The sequence below is a fragment of the Balaenoptera ricei genome, chromosome 7 (assembly GCF_028023285.1).
Source record: "Balaenoptera ricei isolate mBalRic1 chromosome 7, mBalRic1.hap2, whole genome shotgun sequence".
In the NCBI taxonomy this organism is placed as follows: domain Eukaryota; kingdom Metazoa; phylum Chordata; class Mammalia; order Artiodactyla; family Balaenopteridae; genus Balaenoptera; species Balaenoptera ricei.
This window is the reverse complement of record NC_082645.1, coordinates 73,252,350-73,275,520: the sequence shown is the minus strand read 5'-3', so window position 1 is coordinate 73,275,520 and position 23,171 is coordinate 73,252,350. Positions and strand designations below refer to the sequence as shown.

The following is a 23,171-nucleotide window of genomic DNA, read 5'->3' as shown; positions in this document are numbered from 1 at the left end:
TAAGTCATATAACTATACGAATGAACTTGTGCAACCAATTTTCCTATTGGGCTAGGCAATAACAACAACAACAAAAAATACATTCCCATATACCTATTTGAGGAAGGGAATCACAGATCATGGCTCACTTTTTTTTTTTTCTATTGCTTTTTCACTTACCTCAAAGGGTTTTACATCGAGTCGTCCCGTCTTATTCAGTGAGGTACGTCTTTCTCTCTTTAACTGTCCTACAGTAGATGTGTCTGAGGAATAACTTCTTCTACTTATTGATGCTCTTCTCAGTTCTGCTATGTTATGTCCAGTGTTTTTTAAACATTCCACCTTAAGTTTCTCAAGAGGTTGAGTTTTTATAGAAATTACTGCTAAATGTTCTGAGATAATGTTTGGATCTATTTTGAGTGGTTTATTCCCAACATGTGGAACTATTTTAATTGTAGAGTCCTCTACAATTGAATCTTTATTTGACTCTTCTTTATCTAAGTCAGGGATCACTTTAGCATGCTTTTGTGCCTTTTGAACAATTCTGTTAATGTCTAGATCTCCGAAGAGACCAGCATTTGAATACTTTGGACTAACTGTATCTAAGGGAAAATTTGAAACTTCATTAATAATTAAACTGGCCACTTTTTTAGGGAAAACTCCATTTGTACTTTTTATATCATAATAAAGATCTTTATGGGTTCCAGGTTGTTGTAGTACATTACTATAAATAGAATCAATAACCTGAGAAATAATTTCTATACTTTCTGGATTTAAAAAGTGTTCTTCAGAATCAGCAGCAACAAGATTAATATTACTCTTAGAAATTTCAGCCGTCACAGATTTTGTCAATTGAGATGCAATTTTATTTAACTCGGGCTTTGGTAAGTTTTTTGCATGTTTGCTTGAGGCACTTGGCAACCTTACTATTCTGGCCAAGAACAAAGCCAATGCTTCCTCTAAAAACGTGGCATCTAACACAGAACGTTTTTTGGATGAAGACTTTTCCTGGGACTTAAATTCATCAACCATTTTGACCACTTTTTCCATAATTTTGACAGCTTCCAGAGCTAATTCTGAACTTGATAATTCTTCCTCTACTTGAGGTTGAAATTTAGAATTGGAAATTTCTTTCACCAATAAAAAACCTATTATATCAGAGAGAACATTACTCTTACCCATTAAATCTTTAAATATAGAAATGTGTGAGCCAGAGTGCTTTAAAATACTGGTATAAACAGAATTAACTACTTTTTCAACGGTTTCATTGTTAGCTAAGGGTACAGTAGGCAATTCCTTTGCTGGTGATACAACTTTAATCTTACTTTTGGAGATAAATTCTTGTATTGAATTTAATATTTTTGAGATAATTTTTTGAATTTCAGTTTCTAGGGATTTGGGTCTTTCATTATCTGCTTTCGGAAACATAGATAAAAGCTTCGATAAAAATTTTACAGCAATTTCTTCTATTATGTTATAAGGCAGTATACGAGCATGTGATGGTTGAGGCTGGGGAACATCAGCAGTTTGGATAACATCTTTAAGAATATTTTCAACAACATTGTCAACTTCTGCACACTGATATGGAGTTAGCTCTCCAGAAAAGTAGTTCTGCAACTGATTGCCAGTCACTTCTCGTAGAATTAACTCAACCATGGTTTCTGAAAGAATTCTACATCCACTGGCTGCACAATTTTGTATAATCTCTTGTGATCCAAACTGTGACAAGAGATTATTATAGAGCGACTGAACCACTAATTGAATAATTTCATCATCATTGGGATGTAAGGATTCCACATACTGTATAATCATATCTTCATTTTTGGAGATCTCTGTTGTAACTGTACTTAATAACTTCATTTGAAGGAAATCTAGTTCTGTGAACCAGTTGCCCTCAAATGTTTCTGCTTCAGTGTTGGATACTGTTGAGAAAATTTTAGATGAAAGAGCATAAATCACATTCTCTAAGAATTCATGAGGCAGCATGATGGTATATGGCGATGATGTTTGACATTCTTTGCTGGCTGTTTGAACCACCTTTTGGACCTTTTTAACAACATCCTTAGTTTCCAGAGGCAAACATGATGAAGGTGGAAACTCATCACACGATATCAAATTTAGCTTATATTGAAAAATTTCACTTATCACTGCACTAGTTAGTTGTCTTGCTAAATTTCCCCCATTACTCTTTATATTCTTACAAATGGAGTCTTGAGATTTATATTCCTTCAAAATATTGCACACAGAGGAGTGAACAACTTTGTTGACCAATGTTTTATCAATTGATATTTTATCTAGGAAAAGTATCTTATTCAAAGAGGGTTTTTCAGTCATTTTATGCATATTATCCACAGTTATTTTCTTGACATTGGATGGTGCTTTATCTATATTTGATTCTTTATGCCTGGGAGGTTCTTTAGGAACTGATGACACTTTATCTACAGGTGGAAAAAACTGATTTTCCTTATCTGGCCTAAATACCTTAATTTGAGCATCTGAAAACTCCTTCAACAGTGAATCAATAAGTCTCAGAGCTGTGTCATAGAGTTCAGCTTGATTTTCATCATCACTTACATTTTGACATCTATCATATGTTTGTGTTTCTGGTGAGGAAGAAAAGACCAATTTGTTAACCATTTCAGTGATAACATCTTCTAAAAATTTAGCAGGAAAAATTCCAGGTTCACTTTTTGGTGGGTACTGAGGACTGTCAGATTTACTAGGTTCCTTTTTAATATCCTTAACTTTTATTTTCTCTTTTTCTCTTTTGTCCCCTCTCTCTTTCTCTTTCTCCCTCTCTTTTTCTATTTCTCTTGCTTTCTCTTTTTCTTCTTTTTTCTCTTTGGCAGGGAGATTTTTGTTAATTGACAGGTATAAATCCTTTGTTGAAATGGACTGTGCAAAATCCTCGCCAACCTCTTGAACTAGAGGCAGTGATATATAACTTGGGAGACTTTGTCGTTTTGAATAATCTGCTGATTCTTGAGAATGATATATTCCTAAGATATTATCATAAATATTTTCAGTGACATTTTGAACACATTCATAATCTGAGCACTGTCCTTCCTTTATATCTATTTGAGCTGGAGAGTCTTTCCTCTCCTCATCATTTGGCTTTTGGGCAACTGTTTTCTCTATTGTGGTCTTTGTATTTCTTGCTTTGGTTGTCAAAGAAGATAACTGAAAGGGCTTGTCTTTTTTTAATGAATTTTCTCTTGTTTTGTCAATCTTCTTCTCAATGTCTATTGCAAAATCTGGTCCAAGTATTTCCTTTTCACATTCTGTACCATCAGTAGCTACTAGAAATTGTGTGTGTACCTCCTTACCTTGCCCCTCCTTATTTGAAGGTGATATGCTTTTCTTCTCAATTTCACTATTTTTAAGTGTTCCCTTCAAATACGGCTCCTGTTTATCTTTACTTTTCACACTAGTAGTTGGAGAAGTAACTTCTGATACATTATATTTTTGAATTGGAATTCCCATTTTATTTTCATTCTCTTTCTTTTTATTTGCCACATCTGCAGCTGACCCTGATAACAGGTTAACCATGTTGCTTTTCATAATTCTAGTTACAGAGGTAACTTTTGGATCTTGGATGTCACCTTTTTTCATTGATGCCTCCTTAGTTTTGAAACTTTTCTTTTTACTCATTGCACCTCTATCTATTTCCAAAGTATCCAACACATTTTTCTGGTCTGAGATTAGAGATGTGTGTTTATATGATTGTTCTGGTAAAGTAAGTTGGTTCCCTTTTAAGCATCTGTTTATCTGTGTAGAGGTTTTCTGTGGAAGGTGTTTAACCCTTTGGGTGATGTTATCTGGATTTAGAAATGAATAGAAAGTGGAAGACCAGTCTCCTGAAAAAAGTGGTTGAATCTTGAAAGCAGAGATGGCCTTCTGGGCTGAAGCAGCAATCATTTCTGTAACAATGTTATTTTTATCATCCATCTGAATAGCATTAGATCCATACTTTCCTATGAACTGATCATACACAAAATTGGATATCTTATCAACTGTCTCTTTATCAGTTGGTGGAAAAGAAAAAATTTCTTCAGCATTTGGTAGAACTTTAATTTCACTTTTCCTAAATTCTCCTATCAGAGAGTTTGCAAATTTTATAGCCAAGCTCACAATGTCTGGCTCTGGTGTTTCTTTTTTCTTAGAATCTTCAGTAATACTTGAAAGAGAGTAAAACTTGTGAACAAGGTCAACAATTACATCTTCCAGAAATGTAGCTGAATATAGAGAAGGCTGTCTCTTTTCTTTACCAGGTTTAGTATGTACAGAGACATGGTCATAATTAGATAAGTTATTGGAAGATGATTTTTCACCATGTAAAAATGGCCTCAGATGATGATCCATGATTTCCTTCATAATGAAACCAGCTATTTTACTGAGGAATGAGCCTCCTTTTTTGTCTGCATCTTTCTGGACTTCAGCTTGAAATTCAGATTTTTTCAAAATATTATTACATATAGAGTCAACCAAATTCTCAATCACTTCTAATTGCATACTCTCTGTGTTCTCCTCTGCCGTAGCAAGACGGATCTCATGTTCAGAAATTTCTTTGATAATTTCATCAGTTAATTTTGATGCTGCATCCACAAACTCATAATCTGGTGAAACCTCTTCCTCTTGTAGTTCACTTTCAGTGTCAGTTGAAGGGAAGATATGCACTAGAAGCTTGTAAATCATGTCTTCTAAAAGAGAACGTGACAGCACAGTAATACATAATGGCAAGGCATGGCTATCTCTCATGATGACGTTGAGCACATTTCTGATGATTTTATCAGCTTGAGGGGAAGAGTAGGAAGAAGATACTAATTCTCCTGAAACTAATGACTGCACCTGATAATCATAAATTTCTTCCAAAAGCAAATTATATATTTTTCTTCCAAAACAAGCTGTGTCACTTTGTATAGCCCTATATATTTGAATCAGAGATTTATATTCATCTAATATTTTTTCATAAATTAGGTTGACTGTTTTTTGAACCATTTCTTTATATCCTTCTGAAAAACACATATCATCATCAAAGTTTTCTGAAACTAAAATCTCCGATGTGGTGAACTCCAGAACAATTGATTTTACTAATGTTGTAACAATGCCAGTAATTTTGTCTTTTACTGTATCTGGGTTTTCACCAGCCAAGACATTATGTGAGAATGCATAAAGAAGTTTACATAAAAGTTCAGAAATTACTTCCTCCAAAAAGACAGCTGAATTCACAATGAAAGACAACTCTTTTTGTTTAGGATCTACTACATTCTGTTTATAAGTTTGATCAACTGCGGCTGAAAGGAGAGTTTTATCTCCAGATAAAAATAACTGAAGATGATGGTTAAAGATTTCTTTTATTATAAAACTTGCTATTTTTGAAACAGGTATATTACTTATACCTTTTTTATCTTTTGTAAGAGACTGGTATATATTTGAATAGGAAAGATCAGCATAAATGGAATCAACCATGGATTGGATATCTTTTTCTGAAATCATACTATGTTTTTCATTCCCATGTTTAATAATACATATTGAATGTTTTGAAATTATTGACATGATTTCATTTATCAGTTTTATTACTGTATTACTTAAGTCTGATTGAGAAGTATTTGGGTGTTCTGTATTGGAGGCCAATGGACTCATCTGAGATATAAGCTGAGACACAATTTTTTCCAAATGAGTATGTGATAACATAGTAGTATATATTGTTGAAGCCTGTCTTTGGAATCTTGATTTAGTAATGTCACATTGAACTTTCTTTATCAAAATATCAGTACTAAGTTTGGATTGTGATCCAAATGGAAACTTTTCTATAAGATTTGGATGAATTTGGAAATCAAAGGTTTCGGCTAGGATGGTTTTAGTTATCCTTGCAGCCAGTGTCTTTGTGTCATTTAGAAAATCTTTATCAGGCATCATATCCCTTTCATATTCTTGCATAACTTTGCTGTACACCATGTCAATAATGTTTTTGACTACATCTCTCTCCACTGGAGGCAAACATAAATTTTCCTCAGCATTCTCTAAAATGCTAACTTGGGCTTTTGAGAATTCCTCTGTTATGAACTGTATGAGTTTTTCAGCTTTATCAAACAGTTCATCTTCTGAATCTGTTACTGATTTTGTTTGTACAATGCCTAACACCCTGTGGAATATCTTGCTTAAAACCCCAGAAATCACATCTTCCAAAAAAGTTGAGGAATAAACACTGGCATAAAACCACTGCCTTTTCTCATCACCAAAATATGTATATGATGAAGAAGGTAATGACTTTCTGTCCACAAATGGCTGAAGATGTTGTTGACAGATATGTTTAATGATAAAACCTGCTATTCTGTCAATAAAAACATCATTACTGCTTGTGATATTTTGCTCAACTGATTCTTGAGACTCAGAGTTTGAAATATTTTTGAATACTGAGTCCACAAGATGCTGAACATTGTCTTCTGAATAAACAAACTTGGTTTCTTCATCTTTTGAAAATCGAATTTCATGTTGGGAAATTTTCATCCTAATATCACTGATTATATTTGAAGCAATTTCATTGAAATTAACTTTTGATCTATCTTTTGGAGTTTCTCTGTTTGCAACAATGCTAGATGCAGAAGGGAAAATTCTAGATAATAGTATTCTGATCATGTCTTCTAAAAATGTGTATGGCAGCAAGGTGTTATATGGAGATAAACTCTGACTTGGCTTGGTAGACCTACTGATGTTACTAAGAACATCTTGAATGATATTCTCAGTTGTTGAAATAAAATATGAAGAAGATGACAAATCCCCAGAAAACAATGGATGAAGAAGGTAATCTGAAATAGCTGCTACAACTAAGTTGGTAATTTTTTCCACAAAAATATCACTGTCTTCAGACTCTTTATCAACCTCAGGGTCTAATCCATGCTGTTTTAAAACATTTCTATAAACTGAGGTGACGAGTTCATCCACAATATCTGTATCTACAGAGGGGTAAGACTGTTCTTTGTCATCATATAGAATGTGAACTTTAGCTTTGTCAAAATGGTTATTTACTGAGTTTACTATTTTTTGGGTCAAGTTTTCCAGCTCAATTTCAGTGTTATGCTTTGGACTGAAAATTTTTGATAAAAGTCTGGCAACAATTTCCCCTACAAATGTCTTAGGGTAAATACCTGAGGGTGATGACATCTGGGGTCTGTGTGACTCTATGACTTCACTGAGAACCTGTTTAACCATACTCGATATTGTATCCGATGGAGTCTTTGGACGAGGTAAACCTTCTCCACACAAAAATGGTTGAAGATGATTTTCAATAATCTCTTGGATAATAAAACTGGCTATTTGGTCAACCATAATTGGGCTTCGGCTGACTATACTTTTCTGTATTGAAAGAAGAGAGTCAGTTGTTTGCATAATATTTCTATAAACAGAATCCACCATCTTCTGGAGGTTTTTTCCTGTACATAGATATTGATTATCATATATAGTGAACCAAATTTTATGTTTTGAAATGGCTGATATAACCTTATTTATTATACAGGTAGATATTTCATTAAAATCTGAACTCATGAAATATTTTTTTCCCAAAGAGGACGCCTTACTGGGTGGAGGAATGAGTTGAGATAAAAGTCTTCTGATGATATCTTCTAAAAATGAGTGTGATAACATGGTGCTATAGCCTGCTGAAGACCAAGCTTGGGAAGTAAATTCTCTCAGGTTGTTTTGAAGTTTCTGTAATATAATTTCAGCGTTGAGAGGGTAGTATGAATTATGTAAGAGCTTTCCCTTGAAGCAAGATGGGAGTTGGTAGTCCAAAATCTCTAACAATATGCTTTTCGTTATTTGTTCTGCTATTGAAGTACTGTCACATGCCAGATTACCACCACAGGTCACTTTCAATTTATATTGCTGTGAAACATCATAATAAACTGAGTCAACGATCCTACTAAAAGTTTCTTTATGGATTGGTGGAAAACACAGCCTTTCTTCAGAATTCCGTAAAACAGTGACCCTTGCCTTATTAAACTCATTCACTACATTGTTGACAAATAATGCATTCATCTCATAGAGCTGGGCTTCAGTGATGTTTTCATTTTTGCCCCACAGTGAAATAGAGAGGTTAAAAAACAGTTCTGAAATTATGTCCTCTAAAAATGTGGCTGAATAAACACCCGTATTCACATCTCCTGGATATAGCTTATTATGGATGGCTGTTGTATCCATATCCTTTGTTCCCTGTCTTTTAAGAGGTGACACATTAGCAAAATTTACTGAATACTTCTTGCCAAATGGTGCTTGTATTTTGGAGTTAATTACACTGAGATTATTCAGAGGTCCTGTCAAAGCATTGCCATCATAACTCATGAGTCCTAAAGAACCTTTACCTTGTCCTGATTCTGTTAACTCTGGCCTTTTTGTTTTTATGAAACTAGACTGTATTTCTCTCGTTCCATACTTCAAATGCTTGTTTGCAAAAGGTGGACTTTGGGGGAGTTGTATACTGTGACATAATTTATCCATCAATGATTTAACCAAGCTGTGGGAAAGAACAGTAAGAATAGAGTCTGATGACAGTAAATCTTGATCCATTTCTGCCAGATTTTCCAAAACGTCTGACATATAATCCCCTTGAAATTGTTCACAGTCCATCGTTCTCTTACAATAATCAAATTCTTCATCTTGTACACTTTGAAGTATTTTAAAAAGTTGACATTCTTCTGCTGATATCTCTTCAGAAAGAGGGCTATTATCAAGAAAGACAGAGTTTGTGCATTTTTCTAAAAGTGTTCTAATAAGTTTCTCACACACAACATTGAGAAGGAAAACTGATTTGGGGGTGAGCCCTAAGTTATTTCCAAGTATGTTATTACATTGCCAATCATTTGATGATGAGAAAAATATTCTTGCTTTTTTATCAGCATCCATAGCCTCATCTGGCTGTTCATCTGGTAAAAATAAATCCAAAACAATACTGAAAACTTTGTTGACTACTTCTTTGGATTCATGAGTTTTTAAGCTACCAGCCAGACTATCTAACTTATGGGCCAGATAACTTAATTTATTTTTTTGAATGATATGATCAGTTTTGTGAGTAGATAATTCCCAGTCTCTGGAAGCTTTCTGTCTTTGCATGGTATTTTTTTTGTTGCAAATGGGCACACTATTGCTTCTAAGCATGGAAAATGGTCTGTTTCTTCCACTGTTTTCCAGGTGATGATTTAACCCTATTTCTTTGGACAGTACATGAATCACACCTATTAAGAGATCCTGAAAGAGATCATCAAAGTCAGTAGCAGCTACTCCTGGGCAGCAAATATACTTTCTTTTTAACGAAAACATTTGCTGTGCAGTGTCATTCTCTATGATGTTACTATTTAAAAGGATTTCAGCAATGATTTCAGAAATACTTAAAGCAAGTTCTCCAACAGAAATTGACCTACTCTCAAACACTTGAGAATCAATTGAAATAATTGTGTTAAATACTGCATGGGAAGCTTTCTCCTTTTCTCTGCTGTCTGTGGTGCTATCAGAAATGCTTGAAATTAAATGGCAAATGACAGACTCAGTGAGATGTTCACAAAATTGATAAAGCGAAGAATCATTGTATATGCTTCTTAGAGGCTGTTTTGATTCATATTTTTTTCTTGACAGTGTGGAAACAATAGACACCTCCTCACTGGAAACTTAAAAAAGAAAACATTACCATTTTAGCATGCATTAAGGGACATATGGAAAATTCTATATATTGGTAGTTATTTACATATGAATTTCACCTTTGGAACACCTCACTAAAGAAAAAGAAAAATCTAGTCAAGAAAGATATTGGGTTTTCTTCAGATACTTATTTTCCCACCTGTGGAATCTTAGTTTTAGCCATAAAGTTGAGAAAATAACCCTGAAGAATTCAAATCTCTAAGTCTAGTGCTGATACCTGTCTTGCTTAGATGGGTTAAGGTGCTCGAAGAAGCTGGAAATCCTGGGGCAGAGAAATGATTTCCAAGTGTGGTGTTACATCTTAACATGTCTGCAGTGATCTCTAGAGACTTCATATAATTATTTTAAAAATATTTTTAGTCAAACATATAATGTTTTGTATTACTTTTAGGAAGCTAAAGAGTTGTGTTGCAATAACAACTTGACTGAAATAAAAGTGTGCTCACTTCAGAAAGGTTAGGGATGGACTGTAACATCAGCAGGACTTTAACCCCTAGATTAGTTTGTCACAAAGATGATGGGCCAACCCAGCCAGGCACAGGACTATATTCTGCTATTCAACAGAGTACTGCAAATCATATACCTACTTGGTATGGCTGATTTCTTGGAGTGGTAGCCAGAGCTACATACTCTTTTTTTCACAAAACTTTCTCAGAATGTAATAACCTATTATACCTCTGCATGTGGAATCAGACAAGACTCAGTGGAGAGGGGAGGCTTTAAGCTGAACTTTGACAGCTAGACAGGTTTTGGCCATGTTGAGATGAAGGGAGGGAGGAAAGAGTGCTCCATGTGGAAGGAACATGAGTGAAATTGCTGGAAGGCCCCGGACATGTCTGGGAATAGAGAAGAGATGTGATAGAAAGAGCCAAATACCAATGGGAGGGAATCATGGATCTTCTCTTGTTTGCTTTGTTTTTCTTATTCTCTAAGTTCAATTAGGCTGTGCTTAAAGAAATTCTACTTATAAGCTTGCAATTTCAGACACACAACTGTCCACCTTGAAATCATACCAGTTTTAAGTATAGGAAATGGCCTCATTGTGCAGGTAGGTAGGACTGATAGTATGTGTTCTGCAATTTGAATGATGGGCAAGTGATGTATCTGGACTGGTAATGTAGCAACTAATTATTGGCAACTAGAATTACTGATCCAGTTCAAGGCTATAATAGATTATTAGATTGAATTTTATGAACTTTCCAATAATAGGTTTTCACATATGAAAATAGCTATCACATATGGTTCAACCTCTAACATATACAGATAAGCATTTTTTAAAAGGGAATGAAAATATATATTTAAATATATGTTTAGAGTATTATACCTAAAAGGAATTTAATAACACTGGAATACAAGCAAAATAAGATGTTTAACACTACTGTTCTTATAAACTGTGACTAATAATAGCAACGACTTCAACTGTACACGTTAAAGTTGAATCACAACCTTCAATCAGTTACCTGTACATTTGGTATGATTATAAAGAAGTCATGCATGAGAACTTTAAAAGATCTTTGGAACTCGTACCTCATGTTCAACCAAAATCCCCTGCTTTAAAAAAGTCACATTTTCTCTCATCTGCAGATATGGAAAATTGAGAGACAGACCTTTTCAGATTCAAACCATATGAATTTTTTTTTTTTTTTTTTTTAGTATCTTGATATATTAAGAAGTAATTAAATACCCTCCTAAGGCTGTTTTCAGAAAAACAGTAAATGAAGCTTCTTGGACAGGAGATCTTTTAAATATATCTATTTTTTCTAAATTATGCCCACTTTTAAATATATCTATTTTTTTCTAAATTATGCCCATTCTTGCTTACCTCTAGTTTCAAAGTTCTTGAAATATGTGACCACAGATGTGGTGACATGTCTTGCTACCAAATGAATTTCATTTGGACCCAGTTCATGATCAGCAAAAGCAATGACTTCAACTTCCTTCAGAGTCTTTATCTTCAGGTAACTCTTATTTTCCCATTTCTGCATTAAAGAAAAATCTCCCCTGCTGGCTTCAGGTTTTTTGTTTTCTTCTTCAGGTATACAACTGATTCTTTTATCCCACATTCTAAGCAAACTTTTCTCCTCATTCTTTTGACCATATATTACAGACAAAGGGTTTTGCTTTGATATGAAAAATGGTTTCATTGTTTCTGTGCTTTCGTTAATGTGTGGTTGACTTGGAAAGCCGTAGCTTGACAGCACAGTACTGACAATATTTTCTGCGGCTAAACAAATTTTGAGTGGAGAGACAGTTGTCTGAATTTGGTTTGGCTCAACAACTGGTTTGGAGATCTCATAATGAAACACTCTTGGATTTTCACCTTTTCTCATTTCTGTGAATGACATGACTTGCTGTAATGCTGTTTCTGTGGATTCATTTGCTTTCTTTAACAGTTTTTGTAAGACACTCCCTTCCGGGAGGGAGCCATTTCCTTTCATAGCTTGATCAAAATAGCCCAAGTCAGATTCCTTTGGGCTAAAGTCTTGTACTTTGTTTCTAGAGCATGATGGTATGTTTTCTGAATCAGGCCTTTCCATTGGCTCTGAGCTTCTAATTGTGTCTTCTACAGAGGCTCTGGAATATAAGGGTAAATTTGATGAAGACTTATACCTTTTTTTCTTATCTTCCTCTGAATAAAACCCTAAACCTGGTACACTGCTTTGTGGAGGATGATTCCCGAATCTTACTTCCTTTAACTTTGACATGGGCATTTTCGTATTAGTTGCTAATTCAACCTGATTAACAATGTAGGTATTTTCTACTCCTTGGAACAAACTTTCCTTTGGAAGGTTTTTGATCAGAGACTCATTGAAATGAGTACACTGGTCCATCAGTGTACCAATTATCTCACTTGCTGCAAAATTTTCTTTCAATATGCTAATTGAAGATGGTTCTGCTTGGCTTATTTCTTTGTCCAGCTTGCTCTTAATTATACCAAGCATGTCGCTGACAATATTAATGGCATATGTAAGTAACTCTGAATGGAACGAATGAACCTGTAGAAGGGTATTCTGTACATTTTCCTTGGAAATAACAGTACTTGACTTGGATTCATCAGAAAACTTTTTTAGTGGTTGTAATTTTGGCAACATCTTTTTGCTTAATAGTCTCTGTTGGACAGGAAAAAGGTTTTCTACAGGCATTTTCGCTACTTCAGAAAACTCATATTTAGAGATATGTTTAAACTGTAAGTCTACAAATGACTCTAACAGGTTTAAAATCCTTTCTACAATTTCTCGAATAATTTGGTTGCTAGAGCCCAAAGGACTTTGGTCTTCGGTTTTAGTGTTATATATTGGTTCATTGCTGAGGATGTCCTTGGTTGGAAAACCATATTTACTTTTAGTAGTAATGTGTTCTTTCCTACTTGCTGGAGTTTCTTTACCACGTGGGGTGGTCATTTGGGATAAAAAGCACAGCTGTAATTTTTCAAATAGCATTTCAACAATTTCCTTTCCAAACATATTAATTTGTGCTTTGGTGTCTTCAGCTCTCATAGAAGCTCCCTTAAAACAACTATGAAACCTGTTTTCACAATCCTCAAGATGTGGCAAATTTAAAAGTGAAAGAGAATATTCTAATTCTTTTGCTTTTATTGCAATTTCAGTCAAACCATTTTCAGCTATCATCAAGAGCTTACATTTTTCATTTTCCATGTCATTTGATTCTGCTTGCCATTTGTCAAACATTTTTTTAAATATACCTTCTTTAGGAAAAATCTGTTCTAACTGTGAAGAAACATTTTCCAAGTAAAAACATGCTTGTGGTTTGGCAAGAGACTCTGCACCTATATTCCCCTGTGAAAGTTTGGGATCATCCAGATGACAGAATATAGGATTACCCAAATTTTGGTTATTTGTAGCATATAATCCTTGCAAAACCATACTAACTATTTTATTTGCTGCCATGATTTGATCAGATGGTAAAGCTTTATCACTTACCATTGCTCTAATTTGCACCACCTTTTCAAATTCTTTAACAGTTGTTTTCAGGATATTACTTATTATATCCTTGGCATACATTTTTAGTTCTGAAGTAGGCAACTTCACTTCCAGTAAGTTTTTGGCATCTCCCGTTGGTAGGATGTGTGGCAGCCCAATGGCAGTCTTGGACCAGGTGTCTTTTGGAGTCTTCTCTCTAGGACCTAATTTAGTCTTGCTTTTGGCCTTAGTATGACTAGGTCCTAGGTGTGGTTTTGCTCTAAATTTAGGCAAAGGAGTAACTTTTGATCTTGCTTTTAAACTTGTTTTAAAACCTGGCTTAGGGTTGCCCTTAGGGCTCAGTTTAGAAGTGTGTAGCCTTAGAGGTTGCAACTCAACAGAACAACCTTTATGGGACAGGGCCTCTTCTAGATAAAGTGAGGCAAAATTTGTGATCTTATTGAGAACCATTTGGACTAAATCCTTCCCCACTTTTAATGGTGAATATTGTAAAAAAGTTTTTTCCAACAGAGAGACATTTTGACTGCCTGCATAAGGATAAACCTGTGGTAGCATATAGTTAGTGAGATTACTTCCTATTCCTGCTTGTGTAGTTTCTCTGATGCATGATGATTTCTTTGGTAAAATATTTTTGTCAGTTGCTTGTACTTTATTACTTTCATATAACGATGTCACAACTACAGAGTACATTTTCCCCAAAACGCTTTCAATTATGTCACTTGCTACACTGTTAATATGGGATTGAAAGAAGTTTTTTTGTGTTATGTCTAATGTTTTAATTTTAGAGCTAGACATAAAGTGGGGGATTTCATTAAATGAAGGCAAATGACCTATGATTTCCATTACTCTTTGACACACTTTACTTAAAACTTCTTTCACTGCACTGAATAATACAGTTCTTTCTTTTTGTTTTGATTCTTCATTTTTCATAAATATTTCTTCTAGAACAATTCTCTGGCTTTCCCTTTCCAATGCCATTTGGTTTTGTTCTAATGGATACTTTGAAAACAGAGACAGTTTGGTGTGTGTTTCCTGAGCTCTTTGTCCCAGTGATATTTCATTTGATGCAGTTAGTTGTGAAAATAAGTTACGATTGTCCTTTGAATAAAAACTGATTTCCTTTAGAGATCTTTTATTATATAAAATCTTTAAGATACTGTTGACAATTTCACTCACAGTGGTGATTTCTTGGAATGAAATGTTGTTTGGGTATGGATGCATCTTTTGGATTTTGAGGTCTAAGTCATTTTTAATCAGCTTCAAAATGGCACTGGCAATGACGTCAGCATATTCCTTAAGACTAGCTTGTGATAGACGAATTGTAGATCCAAGTTTTTCTCTGTAACTGGTAAAAGTGAAATCTGTGAGCTCTTCACTGAGAACAGTTTCATTTGATATTTTCAGAATATTCACATTTGATTCCACCTGGCTTGATTCACGAAAGATGCTGTCATCTCGTCTACAGTTTTCCAGTTCTGGGCTCAGAAATGACTTTTCTTTAGGCTGGAAAGCAAGAGTAATTAACAAATCCATTCTTTCTGTGGCAAATGATTCTAACCGATTGAAAATAGTTTTAGTAATGAAGTCAGCACTTTCCTCACATGGGTCAGGAACAGATTTCTTGGGATCTTCTTTCTCTACTATAGTTATATGAGTATCATTAGCATAAGCTGATTTCAGATTTTTTGAAGATGGAAAATGCTCTGTTTTTCTTTCAATTTTTGACTCCATAAGAAGAGGCTGTTGACACTCTGCTTTTGGAAACATATCACAAAAGGTCAGAGGCAATCTTGTAGAAGTAGGATCCTTTGAATTTATGCTAAGTATGACAGCAGAACTGAGATTATGAAGAACAATATCTACTATATCATTGGATATCAAAATGACATCTGAGTTAGGAACTGAAAAATTTGGAAGAATCTTATTTGCATCCTCAATGAACATTTCAGAATTTGCTCTGGAATGTTTGCCAGCTATGCTACATTTCAAAGCGGGTGTGGCAAATGAGAGATTATTCTGATACAGTAGTTTTTCATAAATATCACATAAGATACTTTCAATGGTATCTTGTATTTGAAACTGAAGTACTTTTTGATACTCAGTCTTAATAAACAGCTTTTCAATAATACCTTCTTGCTGATCTGAATTAATCTCTTTGTCAGAATTGTTTTTGTCACATTTTCCTTTAGATGATACAATATCTAACACTGTGTTAACAATTTGACTTGCAATACTTTCAGAAACCACAATGTTATGAGTTAAGAAAGAATTTTCCCTTTCTTTATCTAATTCATGTTTGATTCCTTGTAAAATTTTTCTGGCCACTTCTGTTGCGTATGTATTTAATTTATTCAAAGAGACTTGATATAATGAGTTGGTCTTTTCTGACATAATATGATCCACTGAGCAACAGGAAAATTGATCATCAGAATACAAATCTTTGGCTGATAATGCTTTGCTTAATGTACTCTTATCCTGCTGAATAGGTAAAGCCATTGGAACTGTGAAGTTGATCTGGGGACAAAAGAGAGATTGTACTTTGGAAGTAGCAAAAGTTTCTAAACTTGTTAATATTGTCTGTACAATATCTTCAACTGTGTTTACTTTAGCCTGTTTGTCAACACTGAATCTGGACTGAAGAGTATATGGATTCTTGTTTGGCACAGTGATGGAGGGCTTTTCTCCTCCACTGGTGTGTTCATGAAAAGAAACATTTGTTGAAAAGGTGATGGTTTCATACCTGTTTTCACTTGCATTTCTCCCTGTCATAGCAGCTGAATAAAGTTTATCAAACACAGTTCTAACAACATCATCTGCCACTATGGTTACATCTGCTTCAGACACCATCATTTTATCTATAAATTGAACAGATGTTTGAGCAATTGTCTCTTCAACATTGTGAGGGATGCCACTTAAATAGGAGTGGGAGAGACAAAGCACATTTAATTGACTGACCAAAGCACTTTGAAAAATTTCATTCAAAATATTTCTTATAATGGGAACAATTGGAGATTTCTGTGGTTCTTTGAGTTTCACTTCAATTTTGTTTAAGGTTCTTTCTAGAACACATTGTTGAAGAGAATCTGATTTAGTTTCTTCTCTAAGTGATCTTCTCTCTCCAGTGAATTCTTTCTCTGTATTTGCAGCATCTTCTAGAAATGAATCTGATTCAGCTCCACCAGGAAGAAAATTTCCATAGGTTGGCCTGTATCTATAAGTTTGAATGCCTCTCTCTTCAGATTCAGTTTCATTAAGCATATCTGAGGATACTGCATCTAAAATTAAACTGACTATATTCTCGAGCATTTGTTTGTCAGGTGGTGGTGCTTCCATACTTGTCCTCAAATCTAATGAGTTCATATTTAATTCTGTTTGAATAGCTTTCAAAATAGCACTTGATACCTTCTTTGCATGCGTGTATAAAGCAGACTGCAATAGTTCTTCATGTGTGTCCGTGAAAACACTGGGACTTTCACATTCCAAGTCCATCTTACTGCTTCTTTTATTTCCATCATTGATAGAAGCCCCCAGAGTTTCTAAATTTCCATTGGCAAACCCTTCTAGTTTAGCAAAAACCATATTAAGAATATCTGAAGCCACAGCTTTCAGTTTATTAGAATGAATTTCTTTTGTGCTCCCTGTTTTGGAAGACTTAGGAGCAATAGATTTTTCCTTGCTTTTAGTCATCTCTTTATTACTCTTCTGAACCATCCTGGAAACTATGCTGGAGATTATGTCAGTGCACTTGGCCATTTCCTCAATAATTGAAGTAAATGATAGGCTGTCAATATCAAGAGACTCTGAGACAGCTTTAAATCCTGAACTTACAGAACTACTATCCATGTCAACACTACATAACTTTGCAAGGATATATTCCAAAATTGTTGTGGAAATGAGCTGAATATTAGACTGCATTTCAGTGGCTGTTTGCTGATTCTCATTTGTCTTCTCTCTGCTTAGGTTACTACAAGATGGTTGACAGTGAGGGTGGGCTCCTATGAGCTTGCATAACATTTCATAGAGTGTTTCCCCAATATTATCTAACACTTGCAATCTGGAATTCTCTTTGAGATCTTTTTCACTAATGACACTATGGAGAGCACATGGAGTAGCTAAAAATTTGTAAAAAGTTTTCTTATCCTGTCCACTTGGCAAAATGTTCCCTTTATGAACATTATCAGATCTGCATGATGTCATAGGCTTTGGATTATCTGAAGGGAGTGAAATATTGCTTTGATCTGCATGTCCACTTGATAATATTTCACAAATGCAAGTTAATAATGGAGATGCCATAATGTCATCACTGAGATTTGAGACAAGAGATTCTAATTTATCAGTGTCAGTAAAAAATCCTTCACCTGTAAGGGATTTGGTATGGTCTGTTTCCCTAAGATTTAGGTTTTTATTGAGTTCCAGTTCATTCTGGATAGCATGCAAAACAATGTTTACCACTTTAGTTGTATAAGTACTAAGTTGAGATTGTAATGAAGATTGCTCTGCAAGTGAAGGTTTGAAGCCCATTTGCAATTTTGGACAAACAAATAACTTCAGCCTTTTAAAAACTGCATTAATGATCTTATCAGTAATGTCATCTATAGGCTTAGGTTCATTTTCTTCAGATTTTAACAGGGAAGGCTTTGCAGGATCTACATCGAGTGAAGATAAATATTTCATTTTCTTTTCACTCTTGAACCATATTTTTAATGGCTTTTGATTTGGTGCTTCTTTGACCATGTGGAGAGTGTCAGGACTCTCTAGAGAAGTTTGATGAACTGACGATGAAATGAAACTTTTGGTGGTATTGGGAATGCAGCTTGCCTTATGAAGTATATTTAATACAGCATCTGTTATTTCTTGAGCCACTGCACTAATTTCTGACACAGAAAACATCTGGTCCATCCATTCTTGATGTGACAGTCCTTGAGGTTTTTCTGAAACAAGAACTGAAGCTTCTTTGCCAGTTTTACTGTCTAAGTGACCAGGAGGAATAGAAGATACGTCCTTGAGCATTTCCGTTAAAATACTTTTAACTATGTTTTCTGAAGCCTTGTGTATTTGATGCTTTTGATCTTGGCTGAAAAACAAAATGTCTTTATTTAAACAGGGATTTTCCTTTAAAATTTTATTCTTAAAAAATGGTAGCTCAGTCTTTAACTTCCGATCATGAAATGCAATTTTGCTTCTTGGAGAAGCAGGCTTTATAGGTTGTTTGCTATTTCTTTTGTATTCAAGACAAGTGTTTCTTTCTGTAAACCAATGCTCAGGAATCTGTTCTTGTGATTTTGCTTTTTCATCTTTAAAAGATGAATCAAGCACATTTCCCACAATTTTGTCTATTTCTTCATTATCATCTTCAGAATAAAGGACCATGCCAGGAACATTAATAGGTGGAAATGGTCTTCCAGACCCAGGACCATTAGATAATCTAGTGCCAGTGAGTCTGTACTTTACTTCAGTGTCAGAAGGACTTCTCAGTCTAGAGTGTCTACATTTTTGATTATCTGCTTTTACTGGTTCCTGATGTAACTGAGTAAAGATATCATCGAGCAGCTTAAGGAGTACTACTGTTTCATCAGATGCAATAAGTCTCTCATTATTAAGTTCGGTTTGTACATGTCCTAGTATCGTGCTGATTGCTTCCTCTATATAGCCAACCAAAGAGGACTGGGAAAAAATATTTGACATTAAATTTTGTATTTCTTCTTTAACAATTAAATTAGCTGCATCAAGTTCAGGACTACATTTCTTTTTGTTGGCTTTTATAAGGCACATATATGCTGGGTCTGCCATATGTTGCTGATAGGAAAGTTTAGCTGCATCTTCAAGATGAGGAAGTTCATATTGCTTGCAAGATGCAAGAGTCATCAGCTTTTCTAAAATGGCATGCACCATATCCTCTGCAATATCACACATGGGTTCCACAGTATGAGGCAGTGAATCTATTAAAGGTTTTCCATATGATGGAGTGAGAGATTCTCCACTGGATGTTAAGCTTGGTTTAATGTTGACTGACAAATCTTCTTGTGAAAATATCTGGATACATTTTTTCTCAACTGCAGACTGTAGCTTCTCAAGCATATTTTCCACGATCTCTGAAGCTACTGAGCAGATATCAGCATTAGAAACCAAGTCTCCTTTTTCAGGCTCACTTTGGTCAACAAAAACTTCAGCAGTAACAGAAGAAATAGAAGGAATGCCCTGTGTTAAATCAGACATTATTTCTTGAAAAATGCTTTCCAAAATCAATTCAGTTTCCCCTTTTAAGCGACACTTAAAGTTAACAAAAACATTCTTTAAATTCTTCATTTCATTCATGGCTTTTGTTTTTTGATCAGAAAACAATGGACTCTCTAAGCCATCTGTTTCAGTGGTAGCATCCTTTGACTTTTTTGTGCCCGTTTCAAATGATGCTAGAAGGTGACTATCAGATTTACAACTTCTGAGCTTAGGGTATGTATATATCATGCTTGTTTTATTATATTTTAGTTCAGATGTTGTAGGTTGTCCTTTAATGTGATATGTTTTTCCCACAACTGTTCTTTCCACATGGGCAGATGGTGGTTTTGAAGGTGTGGCTGGTCGCCTTACTGATATGTCAACTGCAAGTGAACAGGGCTCTCCCTGAAATGTTTTAGTTGTTGCAGATGTGTAGCTTCCATATGTAAACTCTTCACTGCATGTGCTACAAAAACTCGAACTATCTGAAGAGAGGATGGAGTCATCAGACACTGGGTATGCATTATTTTTCAACCTTTCTTCATACTTTGTGATGGCTGGGTATAATATACTGGTCACTGTAGCCACAACCCAGGTCATTATATTCTGAATTATGCTATTCAGTTCCCCAGAAGTTACCTGGAAAAGAGGCAAGCAGGAATGAAAAGAAAATCATGTTAACAACTTACTCTATTCTGGGACAGAGGATAACATTTAATTTTTTATGTCAAACAATGCATAGCTTGATACCATCATCATTATAAAAAGAACACAGTGAAAGAAAATCTATTTAGAATTTCAAATTAATTTCAAGTTGGTTTATTCTGTGCTACAGTAAAGTACTTCTTGTATAAGTTTGCATTTGACTCCCCTTCCCTCAGAAGTTTTTTCTCCCCCCCAACATTTATTGCTAGGATAAATGAATTTCTGGTTTAAAAAAAAAAAAAAAATCACTAACTTGCTATCCAGGCACATTACAGGCAAGTATTTTGGCAAGAAGAAACATGGTGTCTACAACCCAGCAAAATTACTTTAAAATGAACCAGATTATTTCTAACAAAGCATTTCTCAAACAGATGCAGTCAAAACATTTGGGTGCCTTCAGAGGCATCTGTCTAGCTAAGATGTAAGGATGGAAAAGAAGCCATCTCTCCTCCCCTTCCCTGCTGCAGGGGTAAGCCTGTGATGTGTATATATGGAAATGACTACAGCTAATTGCTAAGAATCATTTGATAGGCAACAAAAAAGTTCATGCTTTACAGAGATTGAATGGCTTTGTATCCAACAAAAAAGTATCAGTGGACACTGTCTTAAGAAGGCTGAGAAAAGGTGATGCACTGAGGGAACAAATGAATTTAGATTGAAAACAAGGGCAATCTAGAACTGAGTCTCAAAGAGTCAGGAGGGCTGAGCAAGAATAGGTGTTGGAGAATCCCTCATTTTGAGCTGCAAATAAGAACTCAGGGACCAGATTTGTATGACAGTTTCCTTAGTGGTCAGTGGTGCTGTCCTACATTTAAACTGGACCAACAGTAGAAACAAAATCTATCTATCTGTTTCTGTATACCTCAAATTATGTACTGAAAAAAATATTTTTTAATTTATTTATTTTATTTATTTATTTTTGGCTGCATTGGGTCTTCATTGCTGTGTGCGGGCTTTCTCTAGCTGCAGCAAGTAGGGGCTACTCTTCATTGGAGTGCGCAGGCTTCTCACTGCGGTGGCTTCTCTTGTTGCAGAGCATGGGCTCTAGGTGCACAGGCTTCAGTAGTTGTGGTGCGTGGGCTCAGTAGTTGTGGCTCACAGGCTCTAGAGCGCAGGCTTAGTAGTTTAGTTGCTCCATGGCATGGGGGATCTTCCCGGGCCAGGGCTCAAACCCGCGTCTCCTGCATTGGCAGGCAGATTCTCAACCACTGCGCCACCAGGGAAACCCCTGAAAATATATTTTGGACTCGCAAAACATCCTCTTGCCTATAATAAACTAATAGTATGTTTTAAATTGTTATTACTCTTAAAACATAAAAAGCAATAAACACAAGTAATTGGCAGCAAAGCCTGGAAGGCTGTCATGTAGACAGGAGGATAAACAATAGGATTCCTGTAATGGGGCTGTTCACACCCAAAATATTGCCTTAAGTTAGTTAGAATTATTCCCATTTCAGGCCAACATTGAAAGATAAGTTAACACCTATGTAGCATACTCTCTCCTGACACATTAAAGACTGTTTAGGGGCACCCCAAGGAAAGCCATTTTATTCTGCTCTAATCCCTGAATCTCCTAATACATTTTTGCATTTATTATACAGACAATGGCTAGTGGTCTGAAAAACATATTTTGGGTGATAGCATATGTCATATAATACTTATATAATCACATCCAAAATCAAATATTTTAAGAACAAAGCAACTGTTCTAATCTACTATGACATATAAACTAAGACATTTAATATATATTATTTTTCTTAGTACCAGAGATAATAAACAGTAGATCTACATTATTACTCTTAGGCTAGGTATGAGAAAAAGTTTCCAACCTTGATATATGAAAGATATTCCTAAAATTTTCTATGTAGTAAAATACGATAAATAGAACCTAGTTTGCAGTTGCTTTCCATTATAATATTAAACTGAGAAATATTCTCTTGAATCAAAAGTTTTCATTTTGCTACATGTTCTATGAATTGAGTTCATGTGAAAAAGTATGTCAGAATATATGCTGTTTTCAAACCTCTCTCTCTTTCCTAACTGGTCTGACTGGATCCAGAATTAGGCCTTATAAAAATACCCTCTTATCCAAGTCTCAGCTCATAGGTGACCAGGTCCTTTTTATGTGACTGGGGTGCTTCCCACAAAACTGGCTAGAGACAAACCCAGGCATCCCAACTCATCAGCCAAGTCTGTGAAGTGATTCTGTTAATGGCTTCCCATGACAGACTGGGTTTATGATTATTTGATGGCTAGGTCCCTTAATGACCCTTCCCTGACTTCCTGCTCATCCCCATGAGACATCTTCCTGAAGAGCCAAAATTATATTTTGATGAGAACTTTAGACTACTGTAAAATCTAAGAATTAACTTAAAGTAAACTTATTAAAGAAGAAAAAAAGGGCAAAGAGGGACACTAATATCAATAAATGATTACTCATTGTTTGATTCATAGTTTTTTTCCTATTATGACACATACAAGAGTATAGTTAATATGCTGCTTTATCAATGAGTTTTATGATACATACTTTTTCTTGCAAGCAGTTTTGTAGGAGATTCTGTTGTCTGTAAAGTCAAGAAAGGTTGATGATTTAGTTATTACTTAAGGTCAAGAATTTATGTAGCTTTTTCCAAAACTTCT

At 35.0% G+C, this 23,171-nt stretch overlaps 1 protein-coding gene across 1 annotated transcript in view; it reads right to left on the bottom strand.

Moving 5' to 3' along the window:
- FSIP2 (fibrous sheath interacting protein 2) overlaps window positions 1-23,171 on the bottom strand; it is a 129,866-nt gene that overhangs the window by 22,617 nt on the left and 84,078 nt on the right. The window contains exons 15-17 of the mRNA XM_059928283.1: window positions 23,059-23,095; window positions 11,492-20,465; window positions 160-9,638 (exon numbers count right to left, since the gene is read on the bottom strand). Of these exons, the coding sequence (XP_059784266.1) occupies window positions 160-9,638; window positions 11,492-20,465; window positions 23,059-23,095 (18,490 nt within the window). The remainder of the gene's footprint in view (window positions 1-159; window positions 9,639-11,491; window positions 20,466-23,058; window positions 23,096-23,171) is intronic.